At 38.2% G+C, this 19,946-nt stretch overlaps 1 protein-coding gene across 9 annotated transcripts in view; it reads left to right on the top strand.

Moving 5' to 3' along the window:
• The window catches only part of LOC115209795 (rho GTPase-activating protein 39), a 511,104-nt gene that overhangs the window by 447,477 nt on the left and 43,681 nt on the right, over positions 1-19,946 (top strand). For all 9 annotated transcript variants that reach the window (XM_029778335.2, XM_029778339.2, XM_029778338.2 and 6 more), the window contains one exon: positions 17,120-17,406. In XM_029778335.2, the coding sequence (XP_029634195.1) occupies positions 17,120-17,406 (287 nt within the window). The remainder of the gene's footprint in view (positions 1-17,119; positions 17,407-19,946) is intronic.

Raw genomic sequence — 19,946 nt, 5'->3', positions numbered from 1 at the left:
CCTTACTGGCACCTGTGCCGGTGGCATGTGTAAAAGATTTGAGCGAGGTCATTGCCAGTACCGCCTGACTGGCCCCCATGCCGTGGCACATAAAAGGGCACCATTCAAGCGTGATCGTTACCAGTGTCGACTTACTGGCATGTGTAAAAACATTCGAACAAGGTTGTTGCCAGTGCCGCCTGACTGCCCCCCCCCCGTGCCGGTGGCACATAAAAAGCACCCACTACGCTCTCGGAGTGGTTGGCGTTAGGAAGGGCATCCAGCTGTAGAAACTCTGCCAGATCAAGATTGAAGCCTGGTGCAGCCATCTGGTTCGCCAGCCCTCAGTCAATCGTCCAACCCATGCTAGCAAGGAAAGCGGACGTTAAACGATGATGATTGATAAATCCACTCACTTTGATCAAGCTGGGACTATAGCAAAAGGCAATTGCCCATAGTGCTGTATCGTTAGATTGAACCCAAAACCACATGGTTTTATTTATTTATTATTTTTTTCTTAGGTATCTTTTTAATTTGCTAAGCCAGAATTAAATATTGATTTGAACATGGATCCATTGGATGGATCTTTTGTGACGTAGAATGTGCCTGTGTCTTCACATGCTTCTACGTATTTCTTTGCAGTGATGATTGTTTTTCTGTAGAGAAACCCCACAATCAAAACACTTTCACATTTCATGAATATTACAGTTGATCCCATTCATTACATCCCTTTCCTAGAAATTTGTGTTCTTGTAAAACAGGTATATTTCAATGTGAGAAATTATCATCATTATTAAGGCGGTGATGTAGCAGAATTGTTAGGATGCTCAATGAAATGCTTAGGAGCATTTCATTTCGTCTTTATGTTCTGAGTTCAAATTCCGCCGAGGTCGACTTTTGGGGTCAATGAATTATTATTATTATTATTATTATTATTATTATTATTATTATTATTATTATTGTTATTGTTAAGGCGGCAAGCTGACAATCGTTAGCATGCTGGCCGAAATGCTTAGTGGTATTTCATCTGCCACTACGTTCTAAGTTCAAATTCTACCAAGATCGAATTTACTTTTCATCCTTTTGTGATCAATAAATTAGGTACCAGTTGAGTACTGGGGTTGATCTAATCAACTCATCCCCTCCCCTAAAATGGTTGCCCTTGTGACAAAATTTGAAGCCATTATCATCATTAGTAGTAGTAGTAGCGGTGGTGGTGGCAGCGTCGGCGTCTGTTAGAACCAAATTGCAGTATTAATGGAATTTTACATTCTCAGTTCCAATATTACTGGGTTCCATTTTGCCCTTGCTCCTTCCAGGGTTGATACATTCTGGTGTCAATTATCAAGTTATTGCAAAGCTAATTGTTTTTAATCATCAACTTGAAACTAATATATCTCAACACAGACTGAATTAGAAACAGAATCATTAGAATCTTCACATTTTTGTCAACAAAAAACAAGTCTAATTTTTTGATGGAATAGAATTCTGAAGATCTGATTCTTCAAAAGATGTATTGAGCTGTTGCTTTGTAGAAAAGCTTTTTGTAGGAAGTTATGAGTTACTTGACCAAATGGTAGCCACCTGGAGAGAGGTCTGGGAAGTAAGCTGGTTGAGCTATAATTTCTTAGCCCTATTCATTCAATTTCTGTAAAAAATTGTAGTTAGGTGTCGTCATTAAGAAGCCACAGCACTTTTTGATCAACCAATTACTGGATGCAAACATTTCAGTTTTTGGTGCATTTTGTTAATTTTCTGGTAATATTTCTCTGCTGTGACAGTTCTGCTTGGATTCATAAAATAATGGTGCACGATTCCACTTGCCAACAACCTGTCTATATCCTCATTACACTCACTTCTAATATCTCTAAAATCACGGAGACAGCCATCAAATAATGATGTCCTCCTCCAACACTTTAAATCCCTGTCTCTGGTATGACCACCATTTTAGTTTTCATAAAGCCAGATCCACTGTTAGCTTACCTTCCACCTTCATCCACCAGTGTGCTCTTGCCTTGGAGAAATTTATTAAAGGCTGTCTTATTGCCCTCAATGTATCAAAGCTCTTAACTGTTTCTGCTGTGTGAATCTTTTATCAAGACTTTCTCTCAGATCACACTATTGCTGTGTGTGTTGCTGGACTTCTGTCCCTCATTCCATCAGCTTCAGTGTGTCCCAAGGTTTGGTTTTCTTCCCTATTTCCTTCCACACATAAATGAATGACTTACTGTTGCACTCAACAGCACTCCCTCTTAAGCAGATAACAACACCTTTCATTCTTCTCTACTGTTCCTCAACCTTTACATTATCAACTCGCAAGCTTGACATCACATGCCAAACCATCACTGACTCAATGAACGGGGGCTTCAAAAACATCCTTCAATTGTGATATGCCAATCTGGTCTCTTTCAACTGCAAGAAAACAGAAGAAAGTCTCAAACCACAATCCTCGAAACCTCAAACTGCAATCCTTCATCTTGAGCAGTACTCAGAGTCTCCATTCTGTGGATTAAAGTTATTAGAATCAAATGGGGGCTATTAATATAGATTCTTATCAATTCAGTCAACAAACTCTGCTCTCTCTCTCTCTCTCTCTCTCTCTCTCTCTGCACACACACACACACACAAACACACAAGAGATAGAATTTAGTCATTTAGTCTTAATTTCTATTAAATTCTGATCTTCAACATTGCTCCATTTGTGGAGTATCACTATTACTGAAACCCATTATCCTTCTCAGCAAAAGCACATCCTTAACATGGCTAGGATAACATCCTGGTGGCTGGCACTTCTTTCTGCAGCCAGAAAACAATGCCGAGACAAGAATTTTCTTGTTTAACATCCCATCATTTAAACAAACTATTTAGTTTGTAAAAACAATAACATTGAGAAAGACTGTGCACGTTAGTATTAAATACAAATCGGATGGAAGACAGGTTTTCTACTGACCCATGGAACTTTGCAGCTTTCTTTTTTGTCTCTGTTTCCTCTTTGCCTCAACAGCAGCTGTTTGGTCCAAGACCAAGTGATAAGGGCCTTGGAATTGGAGAGGTCTGAGATAGATGGGAAAGGCATGTGTGTGTGCTTGTGAAGGCTGAGGGTTTCTTTTATGGTGGTGGTGGTGGTGGTGGTGGTGGTGGTAGTCAGAACTGTTATGGACGGTAATATTGAACTCTACTGTTGGTGCAGTTGATGCTATCGCTCTTGTTGCCCTCTGTTGTGGACAGAAGACCTTCAGATGGTTGCTGCTACCACCTGGGACTTTGGTTTTGCAGTTGGGTTTGATGACTCAGTCAGGCTGGGTATGTTTTTCTAGTAGTCTGCACTCAGTAGTCCCGCACCTGTATATAACTATATAATATAAAACAGAATTATAAGGGATAAGAAGAAAAGGAAATAAAACACAATAAAGAGTCACAGTAACATCTAATATCATTGAAAAGTCAGAAAAACACGAGAGAAGTTTTTGGATGTCTTGTGGAAATTAACTGAGGGTGAAATTGTTAAGAGTGAAATATTTAGTGGTTGTTATTTACAATCATCATCATCATCATCATCATCATCATCATTTAACGTCCGCTTTCCATGCTAGCATGGGTTGGATGGTTCAACTGGGGTCTGGGGAGCCCGAAGGCTGCACCAGGCCAGTCAGATCTGGCAGTGTTTCTACAGCTGGATGCCCTTCCTAACGCCAACCACTCCGAGAATGTAGTAATATATAAAAATGAATATAAAAATGACTTGGGTCTTTGATGAAAAATACAAGAATGGCAATTAGATTATTCTTAACTTATATTAAATTTTTCTTGAGTTTTTCTTCACCTTTCACTACTACTATTACCTATAGAACCTTGTTCATCTGAGTTGTGATAATGATTTATGAAAGAACTGATTAAAGGCCATTAAGAAGCCTGTTTGAGCCTCATTATCACAGACAAGAAAATATTCAAACAATTATGATTATATTCTGACAATGTTCAGCCATAAAACATTCACATTTACATTTTTTTTATTCCGGCAGTTTTACTGTTTCTCTCTAGTATGGCTATGTTTCAAAATATCCTTTATTATTTATGTGAGAACTTAATTTAGCTCTTTTGATAAGAAATCTTACAAATGTTTTATTACGACCATGAGAAGTTTTTCTGTAGCAGTTTCACGTGAGTTTCTCCTGTACCATCTGGTGCACCGTAGCGTTAATAAGATGTTATTCAGGTGGTGGTGGTGGTGCACTGGCTAAACTGTTAGCACATCCGATAAACTACTTTACAGCATTTCTTCTGACTCTGTATGTTCTGAGTTCAAATTCTTCCGAGGTCAACCTAGCTTTTCATACTTTCAGGGGTCAATGAAGTACCAGTTGAGCAATGGGGTTGTTGCAATCGGCTGACCTCTTCCCACTGAAATTGCTGGCCTTGTGTCAAAATTTGAAACTATTATTATTGTTAAGGAGACAAACTGACAGAATTGTTAGCATGCTGGGGAAAGTGTTTAGCAGCAGCTGACTTTGCTTTTCATCCTTTTGGGGTTGATGTAATCGACTTAACCCCACCCCTGAACTTGCTAGCCTTATGCTAAAATTTGAAATCATCATTACCATCATCATCATCATCATCGTCGTTGTTGTTGTTGTGTCAGTACACAAAATCTATAGAATGTCAGAAAAAATGCTCTGTGGCATTTCTTTCAGCTCTTTACATTGTGAGGTCAACTTTGCCTTTCATCTCTTTGAGCTTGATAAAACGAAATAGCAGTCAAGTCCTGGAATTGATGGTATCAATTAACCCCGTCCCCTCTTGTGGTGATTCAAGATAAACTCCATAGATACAAAATTGCTACCAACTCTGCTTGTCTGAGATTCACACAGCAACAAAGCCATTCTACACTCTCACTCTCACTCTCTGACCGTTGCAGACTCTTGGACCTCTGTTGAACAGCTGCTGTCATTTACAGAGTGGATCCGGCCATTGCTCCACCACTTTCCTTTGACCAGAAAGCGTTAGCAGCTTCTATCTGTATGGTGGCCTTTGCAAAAGAGGTTGTGTGGTAGACAAGGTTGGAAGGGCTGAAGACAGACAGCTTCCTCTTTGGCTGAGCCCACAAGTTTTGCTTGGAAAGGAAAATAGAAGAGAGAAAAGTGCTGCCAAAGTGGATGAGAATGATGAGCCTGATGCAAATGAATGGGCCTGATTTGAGCATACATTTGTAGAATGGAGGGAAAAGATTGGGAGAGGGTCCTTGCCTTAATGATCAAACTGACTGTGGCTTGTGTGGGATTTCTATGAATAGCTCTCAAAAGTCTACACTCCTTATGGGGACTTGTTTTTCAGTTTTTGTTTTGTTTTTATTTTTTGTTTTATTTCATTATGTCCCTTGCTTATAAATTTTATGCAATCCCTCCATGACCTGACTTTTCATCCGATGTCACTTCGTCCACATCTTTTTATCCAATAATTTTTTTTGTTCCATTTTAAGTAAACTCTTTAGAAAATAAGGTGGATATCAAAATCAAATAATCATTGAGAATTTTATTGATAGAATTCAGGTAAAATATTCTGGTAAAATGTATTTAAAAAAAAGAGTCATTTTAAAAAAGTAATAAGATGTAACTAATGATTTATTATGATCGCTTAAAATTGATGCAAATTATATGCCACACTCTTCAAAAAATCAATTTTTCTTATTGATCCACATTCAATGAGCAATATTTTGAAGTGTTCAGTTATTCTTTGATATCATGTACATGAATCTGATGGATCTCCTCAAAGAATTAGTCATTTTATCTTGAACAAACCCTTCCTCTTCCTTCAGAGTTTTGATTAATTTCCAAATATTCAAATGTGCTCCACCAAGGGAAAAGAACAATAATAGCGATCCTATAACGAGGCTCAATAGAGTTCTGTAAATATATCACATTGTTTTCTAAAGAGTTTATTTAAAATTGGACAAAAAGTTGTTGGACAAAAAGACATCAGACCAGAAGACATGGACGCAAAGACGTTTGACGAATTGACGGTGGAGGAAAAGACACAGCACTAATCCCTTACTGTATTGTCTAGTATCATCGTTGATCATTTTTCTCATTCCTTGTGGCTAATGAGAAGCACATTATTATGAAAATAAAAGAAATCATCATGACCGGTTAGTCATGGGATGAGGGGTAACACTCACGGCTTTTACAGATTGGTGAGAATTGTTACAGCTGGTGTTGAATTTGGAATTATGTAGTCCGATGTCAAAAGTCCAAACCAATCACTGGCATCATCAGTCTCTCCAGTCTGAAGAGATCTGCAAAGATCATGGGTGTGACCCTGCTGCTTATGACTAATTAATTTGAAATAAAAATATTTGTAAGAATAATCTTATCAAAATAAGCAAATAATGTTCTCACATATAAAATGAAAATGAGATATTTTAAAATATACCCATACCATATGGAAGATCATAAAACTACTCCAGTAAATGTTTAATTGCTTCAAATTGTCACAATATAATTAACTTCTCTCTCTCTCTCTCTCTCTCTCTCTCCCCCTCTCTCTCTCTCTCTCTCTCTCTCTCTCAATGTAGGTCAAACAAGTCTGTGCAACCACTTTTATGTTGCCATGACTTAAGTAATTTCTTTCACAAGTCTAAACTCAGATTAGTCCTAACTAGGAGTTAGCTGAGGACTTGGGGGCTATTCTTATCACACCCAGTACGTGAGGTATGCTGCTGCCATTGTTTTAATGTCTACCTTTCCTTGCTTGCATGGGTTAAACGAGGTGACGGTTGGCCCTTCATGGCAGCAGCCCTCACCTGTGTCCAAGCAAAGTAATAATCCCTTAGTCTATTGTACAACAAACACGGAGAACTGGAAACTAATGACTCTGTCCAAATGTGCCCAACTGGTCAAGAAGCCCAGGCAGGCTTTCATGGTAGATGACCACCAAACAACACAGCCTCTTTGAATAGTGATGCTTTTCTTTACAAACAGAAATACAGAGGAAGATGAGAGGAAACAAACTCATTCATGCATGCAAAGGCACACATGCAATAAGATTCTTTCAACAGGTACTGCAGCTGTAATGTAGGATGTGACAACATCCACACAGTGGGATTGAACCCCTAACTCTGTGGTCCCTTAGCAAAATTCTTAACCACATAGCCATTGCTAGGAGATTATATATCAGGATACTATTTAATGTAATAAAATTATCAACTGAAAAGAAACTTTAAATAAAATGGCAGTTACCCTAATAAAGCTTTATGAATGGGAAATACTGTATCCAAAATATAAACATTCTGTGGGTTACAACTGGGAAGTTGTTGTTTAGCCTCAGTTTACCTCTTAGTGGGCAGACCTATGTTCATCTTTTCTTTCTCCTAGTCATTGTATATCTTTTGTCTTTCTCCCTTCGCAAGATGAGTGTGATTTGAGGGAATTTGGCAGCTAACATGACTTAGAGCAAGAGTCAACAATAGACAAGCAGTGGTCCTCAAATGGTTCTCTGGGGTGTTCTCTGTGGGTTTTGTACTTTTCCTACATTTTTTTAAAAAAGCTTCTCTCTTTGTGGACCATTGAGCACTTGATGGCTTTTAGTCAGTCTTTTGTGTCATGATTGTTTATTTTTGCTGACATAAACATCATCATCATCATCGTTTAACGTCCGTTTGGGTTGGACGGTTTTACCGGGGTCTGGGAAACCCGAAGGCTGCACCAGGCTCCAGTCTGATCTGGCAGTGTTTCTACAGCTGGATGCCCTTCCTAACACCAACCACTCCGTGAGTGTAGTGAGTGCTTTTACGTGCCACTGGCACAGGGCCCAGAGGAGGCTGGCAAACTGCCACAATCGGTTGCTGCTTTTTACGTGTCACCGACATGGGGGCCAGTCAGGTGGTGCTGGAATCTTGCCACATTTGGATGATGCTTTTTACGTGTCACTGGCACCGGTATCTGAACTACAATTTCCATTTGATTTTTATTTTGATGTCGACGTACTTGACTCAATAGATCTCCTCAAGAACAGCAGGTCACTCTACGATCCAAGGTTAGCACAGCAGGCCGTCCTGTGAGCCATGAACTCACTTCATTTGTCGGGTCTTCACAGTCACAGCATATCTCAGAGGTCTCAGTCTTCGTCAGTAATTGAAACAGTTTGGGGAGGAGACTGTGGGAGTCTTTTTATATGTAAGATATGGTATAATACACAGTGTGGATCCTGGGGAAAATGTTACAAACTCAAAAGTGGGGCATCACAAAAATAATTTACTGATTCATGATGTGAAGTCTTCTTTGGTATATTTTTGGTACTGGAAGGAACTGAAGGAAAGTATGGGAAGTAATTAGGTCAGGCCTAAGAACATCAAGCCTGATAGATAAGATAAAGTAAGATTAAACCTCTGAGAGAAATGTTTTCTTTGAGACTCATCCAGCCAATGCCAATATGGAGAAAAGAACATGGAATTAATGTTGATGATAATGTATTATTAGATAGGCGGCGTTTCTGGTAAAAGCTGGTTGACTTTTTGGTTTTGTTAATATTTCTGGTATTGATTTTTGGGGTTATTTCTTTTTTTTTGGTGTTCACTTAGAATGTCAGTTTTAGATCAATTAAATTCTATAAATACTAGAGGAATTTGTTGGTATCTTAAGATGGCGAGTTAATGTAAAACTTTAGAAATATTTCTTTGATTTTATTTAGAAGTACGAAGAATGATGAGTTCACTTATTCTCTGTGGAGTAGGAAAGGAGATTAGTTGGGAAATGTTTTAATGTAATGTCATATAAGTTTCTTGTTTACTTTGTAAAACTCTTTCAATGCACTTTCCAAAAACATTAAAAGAATAAATCTTGAATTTCTGCTATTGATGTGATGCTAAATATAAGGATTTCTCATGATAAAGAGATCAAAGTAAATTATTGAATGATAAAATATTCAATTGTATTGATTTCCCTCTATTACTCCTCAGTGTTGTAATAATCACAGGTCCACCACATAGCATAGCACTTTTCATATAGATACTTCCCCATTACATCTGCAGAGGCCAACATCTTGTGTTCTCACCTCATCATTTCTTCTTATACCATCTTTAGTCTGCCCCTTACACAGGTACTTCAACAACACATGACATTTCTTCAACCAGCTCCTGTCACCCATTCACATCATGTGTCCCTACTTGGGCTGTCGTTATCTCTTGCATTCACCAGTTTATATGTCTTACGTTGTCGTCGTCATCCTCCTCCTCCTTCTTCTTCTTTCTCTCTCTCACCACATAATACATACAATGAACCATGCAAACTCTTCTTTTTTCCATCCAGCCTCTCTGCTGATTGTTCATATTCAATGCCCCTGTGCCACTACTTCTCGGCATCAGTAATTTTTCATGTTGTATTACTGGTACCTATTTTATTACTGGTACCTGAGGACAGAAAGTTGATCCCAGTTGGACTTGAAACTGGAACTGAGATGCAAAACACTTAATCGTGCAATTCATTCAGTTGACACTTTACTAATCAACGTTGAATACAATGTCAATGAACAGGGGATCACTTCATGCTAATTGCTCTGATAACTACTAAGTTACAAGGATGTAAACAAACCAACTCTGGTTGTGAAGCAGTTGGGGTGCACACACACACACACCACACTCACTGAGCTTCTAACAGTTTCCATCTGCCAAATCCACTCATAAGGCAATGGCTGACCTGGAGTAATGTTAGAAGATACTTGCTCAAGGTGCAAGTATCCCAAGACATGAACCCTGCAAAACCACTTGGATGGTTGGTAATTACTGGTTATTCTCAATAACGATGTTAATCAAGTAGACTTGTTTACAAAGGAAATTCCTCTTTTCACCATAAAAAACTTTGATCTTGTTTACGGTTTATGGCTTTAGAAAGACATTGGTTTGTTTGTTTTATATATTGTTATTGTACTTAACCTTTGGCTTGTTTTTTGTCTTCTTTTGTTTCTTTCTTGTATATTCTTAGTGTTTATTTCATCAAATACATGTTTTCTCACTCCCGGTAGAGTCTAATTTCGGAATAAAAACAATGATGTCATTATATTATTATTATTTTAGGCGGCAAGATGGTAGAATTGTTCACACACCGGACAAAATACTTAACGGATTTTTTCCGGCTCAAAGCTCTGAGGTCAGATGTGCCTTTCACTCTTCCGAGGTTGATAAGTAAGTTCCAGTTAAGTGCTGGGTTAATAAAATAAGTACAAGTAAAGCACTGGGGGCCAACATAATCAACTTGCCCCTTTTGCGCAAATTGCTGGCCTTGTGCCAAAATCTAAAAGGATTATCATTATTACTATTATTATTATTATTAACATTAACAAATTATTCTACTTTATGGACTTCCTCTCTTTAAATTTAAAACACTCCCTTTCAACAACTAAAAGTATGTCAGCTATCAGATGCTCTGCTGGTATTGTGTGTGTGTGTTTTAATGCTTCCTGTACTGAAAGTCTTAAACAGTTGCTAGTTAGAACACTTTCAGCAGCTTTGAACTTGGAAAAGTTAAATTATGAACTCTCTGAGAGAAAAAGAAAGTCAAAACATGAAATTAGAATAACGGTTTCATTAAAATTCAATTAAAACAAGATAGATACTGCCAATTTTTAGTCTGCTGCTCTGTATGCAGCAGCCAGGTGTGTCTCGTTAAATAAATTGGGTTGAAAAAGAGGTGAGTGGGTTAGAATGCAGGAATGTTGATTAAAGGTCCTTCAGCTGCCCCAAGACCCTTAAAGTTCTTCACCTGAATCTCTATAGTTCCCTTGTTGTTTTCACTTGTAATAGTTGTTGTGGAATTTTGAACTCAGTCTCTGATGGGTTGGAACTGCCAAGCTTTCCACACAGTTGTTTCTTGAATCTTTCCAACAGAACTTCTTCTGAGGCTTTGCACCTCAAGTTCTCACTGTTTTGGAACTCGACACTTCCTTTCAAGGAATCTCATTTTACAACCGACCACACACCCACCCACCCATCCACCCACCCCAGCTTCCAGTCTTTCACCCCCAAAATTTACTGCGGATTTATATTAAGCAGAAGATAATTTTATGTTGGGAGACTATTATCCCTATAAGCACAGGTGTGGGATGTGTGGGTCAGAAGCTTTCTTCCCAACCACATGGTTTCAGGTTCAATCTTGCTGCATGGCACCAGGTTGATGAAAGCTTTCTGAATGGGTTTCACATTCATGAGAGAAACTCATCATGTGTGTGTGTGTGTGCCTGCACACGCACACATGTATGTATGTATGTATGTATATATATATGTATACATGTATATATATATGTGTGTGTGTGTGTATATATATATATATGTATTCGTAATTAATCCCCCCAAAAAAACGAAGAAAGAAAACACAAGAAGAAGGAAAAACCAACAATGTGAGGGTGTGGTATGTGTAAAGTATTAACAGATGCTCAGGGAAGAAAAAATGGTGGTTTTACATTTCGAGCAAAGCTCTTCTTCAGAAACTGGAGACAGAGTAAAGTCCAAGAGAAGAGGAAGACAAAATCTGGGAATTGAGGTGTAGGAAGGAGGTTAGCTTCAAGCAATCTGTAGTAAATATAAAAAACCAACTTATAGGGAAATGGTGGTTTAATGAGACGGAAGGTTGTGGATTTTTTTTGTATTGAAGTACGATATTTCACAGTAGGCAACCAGGGTTGCTGGGTGTGCGAATAAGAATACAAGAGTTAAGGAATGGAGTAGATAAGATCTGGACTACATATGTTTCATTGTGAGTAGAACCTCAGAAGTGGTAAATATCCAAGCAAGGTGTATACCACAGGCTACTCTTCGGGTCAAATGGTATCTTGAGTGATATATGTATATATATATATATCACATGATCACATGACTGGCCAGGCTATCAGATGTTGTTACACATCGCTGGTCACAATACACTTTGCATTGTTTTAGCCTTAAAATGACGCCGCCCCACCGGCTAAGCGAGCAGGCCAACAGAAGAAGGAGTGAGAGAAAGTTGTGGCGAAAGAGTACAGCAGGGATCGCCACCACCCCCTGCTGGAGCCTCATGGAGCTTTAGGTGTTTTCACTCAATAAACACTCACACCGCTTGGTCTGGAAATCAAAACCGCGATCCTACGACCGTGAGTACGCTGCCCTAACCACTGGGCCATTGCACCTCCACACACACACACACATATATATATATATAATGCGTGTGTATTTGTGTCTCCTTGTTTTGCCATTGCATAGTAATAACAGTGTGTCACTCTCATACAAGCAAATGTCATTCATTTCCAGTTTCCTGTGAATAATGTCTGATCATGAGGAAATATTACCTTACTTGGAAACAAGTGAGAGTTGGCAGCAGGAAGAACACTTGGCTCTTGAATATTTACCTCAATCAGCTCCTTGCAACCGATGCAAAAGTGACAGTAAAAGGATGATTATGATGATTATGATGATGATGACTGTGATGATTTTACTGTGCACAACATCAGAGCTTGGTCGTCTACAGTCATTTTGCTGAGATGGTGTAGCTGTTTGTTACTGGAGGAAATATGACATTAATTTCAATCTGAAGCCACAATCTTTGCCACATGACATCACTTATAATTTAAGTGCTAACATCACTTATAATTAAAAAAAAAAAAAAAGACAAATGCTTAGACAAGAAATTCTGTCTCTTCTCCTGACAGAGATGTCCCTGGATGCTACAATTAACTAAAATATTTTTCTAGATGGAACATTTTTAATGAGTATTTTCTTTAAACCTTCTGTTAAGCATCATCCATAACTTAATTAGTTTAATATGATGTTGTAGACAATTACTGTTGGAGGAAACATAAACACATTGTACACATCGACACAAACACCAGTTTTCAGCAGGGATGGGGTAGGGGGGGTCCCTATTTTGCAGTATAACCATTCTTCCTTGTTGGAATGTATGTGTGAGTAGATGTGTATGTACCCATGTCTTGACATCACAAGATGGTCATAAGCAAGTGCCACCTCTGGTTGAAACTTTTCCCCCCTTTTCTTGGTGCCTTGTCCAGGATTAACTCCATCTTCTGACTGACCACTGCTGACTGAAGTTTCTTCAAGTGATGACCACTGCACTTCTCCATCTACCTCTGATGATAAGAGCACTCACATTTTACTTTACACTCATTATATATATCTCAGTTTGGAATGAGATTCACAAAGCTTATTCATTAAACAGTTTATATTTTAATAGATTATCACAAAAGGGAAGAACATAATGAAGGAAAGAGAAAGCATTATAGATTGTCCCCTTTCCAGTTCTTCGCACACTCATGCACTGTCGTTTTTGCACGTAAAAAACACCATCCGAGTGTGGCCATTCGCCAGCCTCGTCTGGCACCTGTGTTGGTGGCACATAAAAAGCACCCACTACACTCACGGAGTGGTTGGTGTTAGGAAGGGCATCCAGCTGTAGAAACACTGCCAGATCTGACTGGAGCCTGGTGCAGCCTTCGGGCTTCCCAGACCCCAGTTGAACCGTCCAACCCATGCTAGCATGGAAAGCGGATGTTAAACGATGATGATGATGATGATTATATAATATATTATTATAGTCTAAAATAAGGAGATAATTAAGGGTTCAGTTCCATCAAGATGCAGTTGATAAACTTAAATGTAAAGTTTCTAGTTTCTTTTCAGATCGTTTCTGTCAATCTTTGATTCCAGTTTTAAGCAGTCATTAGAAATGTTTAACTTCCTCAACCAAATTCTTGTTCCATGATCCTCTGCACTCTTAAAATTTAATATCTCATTCATAAATAAATAAATAAGTAATTCCATTACCTACTCTCTTTTTTTCTTCTCTTTTTGTCATATTTAACATTATAATCATTTTCATCATCATCATTTAATGCCATGGTTCCATGCTGACCAGAGTCGGACAGTTAGACAGGATCTGATGTGTCCAAAGACTGTATTGTTCTCCAATCTCTGTTTTGGAATGGTTTTTACGGCTGGATATCCCTTCCTAACACTAACCACTCTACAGCAAGGACTAGGGGCTTTTTTTCATGCCATCTGCTGCACAACTGAGGATGCAGTGCAACTCACTGGGTGGCAGGGGTCAACTTCATGCTTGGGGTGGGGTGGGGGCAATGCAGGTTCTTGTAGAGGATTTGCATGACTACTACTAGTAAAGGAGGGGGGGAGTAAGAGAAAAGGAACAGCAAGAGATAGTTTTGTCAGAGATCACCAAATTACTGAGTGTAATACCCTGTCAAATGCTTTCTCCAAATCAAAGAAATCCAGGGATGGCAATTTATTCTTAACCAGGTATTTCACCTGCAGTTGCTTCACTAGGAAGATTGCATCTGTGGTGCCCCTTTCAGGGTCAGAAGGCATTATCTTTACCCTTGTAGCAGTTTTTTACATTGCTATTGTAAGACCAGTCATTAGGAATGAAACCTTCCTGAATGGTTTGATTACCTGTTGAGGTATCCCACCTCCCCAGATATTTTAAGCATCTCTTCACCTGTCCATGATGAATCCAAATCTTTTCCCCTGCTTCATATCCTTAATCACTTTATTTATAACACTGCTGTCAACTTGAATCACTTGTCCCTTTATTAGATCTACACAGGATAATCCATGTTTATCCCATGTATTCTCCACATCAGCAGCCTTTCATAATAGCACCTCCACACTTGTTTCTTTTCATTTTATATTGATGGTGAGTTTGCCATCATTGTTCCAAACACACTTTTCGCTTATGACATCTCAGTTCTCTCTCACACATTGTCTTGCAATCCAGAACACTTCTTGCCTTTGATGCTCACCCCTCTGACACCATCCTACCATTATAATGAACTTCCACCTCCACCTACTACAGAACCATCCTCAATGTGATCAGACAACCTGCTCATAACAACAGACTAAATTACCCTGAAATTCCATTTTAAATAATGAACAGTATACTCTGACTAATGAAATCTTGGAGACACTGTCTCTGTATGGTCATGGCTGGCTTTCACTGATTATGAGTTGTGTTCAATGAGGTTAACACGGTTCCAAATATGACCCTGCAATTAAAACGATTGTTTCACTTCCTGGTTTCTAGTTTCAGCTTATGGTTTGATCCCACTGCTTAACGATGTGAGCAAATGTCTTCTGCTGTGACCTCAGATCAACCAAGATGTTTGAGGGAAGTTTGATAAAGACAAGGCTGTCTGCTTCAGAGATTTCCTTTGCAAACTGAGTGGATTTGGGGTTTGATCCCCTTGCACATCATCTTGGGCAAATGTCTTCTACATTGTAATCAACTTAACCAGGTCTTTGGGAGTGAAATTTGGTAGCCAGAGTCTTTGTAAAAGTCTGTTAGGATGCTTTTAGCAGGGTTCACATTGTTAGAAACATGTGAGGCCCTGTTTTTGGATAATTTCCTCTCACCAGTCTCAGAGGCCTGAATAAGATCCTGCCTCATTCTTCTTTATCTGGTGATGTCATTCTCTCATATTTGAGCTCATTAACGTAATGGTTTCTAAATTGATTAAGGTTTTCATTAAAAGATAAATGAAAATTTAATTTTCTTTCAGTATGAAGTCTTATCTCTTAATAATAATCAGTTTAATCCAATCACCCCCCCCCTTATCCTACCTAATATCAATCAATTATCTTGATTGTATCATTAATTTAAGACTAATCTAGTTCTTCACTAATATCAATATTTTAAGAAAATAGAAACATTATCTTATCTTGATTAGTTTGGTCTTTCATCTGTTTGAGATTATCAAAGTAATCCTCCTCATCTCCTCCTCCTCCTCTGATTGACAGAGTAAATTAGGGAATAGCAAGTTTCCCAACGGATGTCTACTATGTAAAGAACTGAAATCAAGTGTGACTAACATATTTAATTTAATAAGCCCCCCCCCCGCGCTCCTGCCCAACCTCCAGTTCCCAAAATTTCTTGGAAAATGTTACACATGTAATGTAGAGAAAAGTCATTAGTTTTGATGATAATTTTCATCCAGAAAAGCAAGATAGATAACTCTGAAATGAAAACCAATTAAAAAATAAATTGAATAGGGGCCGGGCTGTGGGAAGTGAGTCTGATCTTTGGTAAGAATGGTAACTTCTCTCCCCTCACATTTCAGTCTTATTAGACTCTTCCACCACCACCGCAGATTTCCAACAGCCTCATGCTCTCCTCATCATCCGTCCCCATCGCTTTTTGATAGATATCTCTTACTGAGTCCCTCTGACAGAGATATCCTAGGCATGCTGCGACAGAGAAATATAAATAACTGGCATTATTTGTATAGGAACAGAGGTTTCTGTTTACAATCAAGATGCAAATTACATTATAGACATCATTTAAATTGATTAGAAATTGTTTGGCTTATTACATTCAGTATGTTTGCTCCTACTTAACTAAATATTCTTCAAGTCAAAGGCACTCCTCTGAAAATTTGCCCTCTCATTGTTTTAAATTGCCTCATTGGAATTTTTTTCCCTTTTGCTTAAAATCTCTAAATCTGTTAGATTTACATCAGACCATGCTCTGTTGAGGAGGTTTGATAACATTGAAACATATCTGTTATTAGTCACTCCTCCCAGCATGCTCTCTTTTGGGTTGGATTTTGGAATGATCTCCTTTGTCATTACTACTTATTCAAATTATTTTCTTTTTATTGTAGGTGTAATTTTAGTTGGTTGGAAATATTTTGGGATTTCAGTCATATTTGTTCACTCCACTCCACACCTCGCTTAAATATAAATAGCAACTTCATGTTTTTAACAGAATAATTTAGCTTACTAAATGTGCAAATGGGTTTCTTCAAAAAGAAATTGCTGTCTTTCTCCTTCATTCATGGGTTAGCAGCAGGATGGATGGGCATCATCTGATCATAAAAACTATTTCTTCGAAAAAAAATCAAGGAATGGTATAAACAATTCTAGGATTAACCGATGTTTAGGCAACAGTAAATATATTAAATAAGGATAAGTCAGAAGGAAAAAATGGATTTCTAACAAATTACTTACAGAGCAACAAAAAGACTAATCCAAAGACTATTCTTCATTCAGGTGGAGCAACAGGATTCTTTAAACTGGCGCCAATCTAAAGAGATTTCTTGATTTACAAAGCACCAATATTTTAATGTTATCAACTAATTCCATTTTTCGATTTTCCAGATATTCCGGATCAAGGTTTTGAGGAATCTGACACCAGCAGTGCGCTCTCTGGCTCTCCAAGACTGCAACCCCACTCAGTACAAACAAATTCTTCCATAGATACACAACATGCTTCCTTGAAACGGAAAAAAGGGGAAAAGGCTGAACCTGTGGCGTCACCTGTACTAGAAAAGAGCCAATCTCTACAGACAGAGCTGGCTCAGCAGCGTCCTCTCTCTATGGTAGTTGCATCCCAATCTGAGGCAAATGTTTCGCTAAGTCCCAGCACTGGATCTCTTCACAGACAGGTGAGATGTTCTTGTCACATTTTGGTTGGTGCTTTACTTGTTCACACTCAGCTGAAGAAAGATTGCTGGCAAGGTGTTACACAGTATAGCACCCACTTTGAGATTTGAAGTATCATACCTGTTCACCAGCCATCCCTTTTGTTGCATTAACGAGGGTTGGTTCGTTTTATAAATGAAAATGTTTCAGGAAATAATATTGTGTGTGTGCATGTTTGTGTGTGTGTGTGTGTGTGAATGTGTATATAAGTCAAAGAAGATGAAGAGTCGACGTAGCATAAGTTTAATACTCATTACAATTGTTTCCGTGACATTCCTTTTTTAAATCACATTACGAACAAATGATTTTACATGACAGACAATATCATATCTGTATAAATTCCACCATGTATAGTAGAAGCACAGCCTGATACTAATCTAATGACGTGTCACTGTGGTATATTCAACCTTGTATAAATTTATACAGCCTTTGTATATTTTGTGACTCATAATCATTTATTTGTAATGCAGCTGAGGTTTGTGTACGAGGGGAACTTCTTTGAATTTGTAGACAGGCAAGAGTTTAGATTGTATGAGGAAAACACCAGGTTTTTACCCAACACAAACTTACAATAGTATATGTGTGTGTGTGGATAGACAGACGGACAGATAGTGTGCATGTGTATGGTTAGAAACCTGTACTGCCGCTTCCCTATCAGAGTATTTCAGTCAGCTGCACCAAAACAAATGCTTAACATGTTTTCCTTAACCCTTTCGTTACTGTATTTATTTTCAGATGCTCTGTGTTTCTTTCAATCAATTTTAAATATAACAAAGAATTTAGTAAAATAACTTAGTTATATCAATTAAGCTAGTGTTAGGAACATAAATTGTGACTAAAGTTTAGTGGAAGATTTTAATTCAAAACTTATGAAAACAAGACATTTGTACTCAGAGCCAGGGCTGGTTTCAGCCGGGTTGGTAACGAAAGGGTTAAAGGTGCAGTTTGATGATTTGGAATCAAAATCTTTGTAATTCTAGTTTAACACAAGCTAAATGTTATAGCTGCAGACCCACATGGATATACATACATTACAAAATAAGGAAATAGCATCAGTTTCTAGAATATTCCTTCAGTGATAAAAATTTCTGAAAGTGTTAGACTCTTCTACATATAAATTTTTAGAAAATAGGTTGGGAAACTCATCTGTAGCACTATTATTCCATTCTATTATTATAATTCTACTATTCTGTTCTTTTGAATATCAATTGCATTGAGTTGGCAAAAGAGCAACTTGGCAAACAATGAAATCTGCTCCAGCTGGTTGCATGTGAATCACTTTATTAGTTTCTTTTATGGCTCAAGGTGTTTGCTGTTGCATGAGACACAAACTTGGCACAGTATTTCTCTCTGGCCCAAATTCTATGATAATTTATAGACAATGCTATCATAACTTATTCATATTTCATTGTTCTGCCATCATCCTGTCAGCCGATCGTCTGAATTCTTGAATTTGCACTCACGTGTGTTTCACTGCTCTAATTGACATTTCCTACATCTTTCAACGTTACGTCAATTTGCATAGCAACATGCAGTACTGAACTGCCGAGACCCACTCTTCCCTGTCATTGATATAAACCTCTGACAAGTCTTATGACTATATTTAATTCAAGTTACCTGACTGGGAAGCAGACAGCACTGCTGCATCACATTGGGAAGGTTAGATTTACAAAAGACTTTCAGCTTTTGAAAATCCAAAAAAGTTGCAATAATTTGTGAAAATATATGAAATGGGTGTTTGGATGCTGCTGGAAATAATTTGCTTACATCATTCCATTTAAATTTCTGTATCACTAATCATCTTCATGTTCAGAATTTCTGAAAATATACAGGTTCATAATGCAGGAGGTTGTGTGTGTGTGTTTGTGTGTGTAACCATTCTAACATCCGCTTTTCCATGTTGGCATGGATCAAATGGAATTTGTTGTGGCAGCTTTTATAAAGCTGGATGACCCTCCTGTCACCCTCACCTGTTTCCAAGCAAGATTATATTTCCCCTCCAGGGCCAGACATGTTTTTCACAGAATTTTAGAAATGAATGACACTGCTTGTATGACAGTGGCACTCATTTACAACCATCACATGATGTCAAGACAAGGGGACACAAAGGCACACACATGCACATTGGGTCTTCTTTCAGTTTCTGTCTACCAAATCTATTCACAAGGCTTTGTCAGCTTGAAGCTATAGAAGACACTTGCCCAAGGTGCTAGAGAATGGGATTGAACCCGAAACCATGTGGTTAGCCACTCAGCCATTCTTGTGCTTATACACACACACACACACACACACCTCTGATACAAATACTTGAAGGGTTCACTAATCAACTGAGATTAACCAAGTAATTAATAGACAGAAGCACACACACACACACACACACACACACACACACACCTCTGATACAAATACTTGAAGGGTTCACTAATCAACTGAGATTAACCAAGTAATTAATAGACAGAAGCACACACACACACACACACACACACACACTCTCCAAAATCTG

The sequence above is a fragment of the Octopus sinensis genome, linkage group LG3 (assembly GCF_006345805.1).
Source record: "Octopus sinensis linkage group LG3, ASM634580v1, whole genome shotgun sequence".
Taxonomy (NCBI): Eukaryota; Metazoa; Mollusca; class Cephalopoda; order Octopoda; family Octopodidae; genus Octopus; species Octopus sinensis.
The sequence above is the reverse complement of the archived record's forward strand: the minus strand, read 5'-3'. Positions and strand labels throughout refer to the sequence as shown.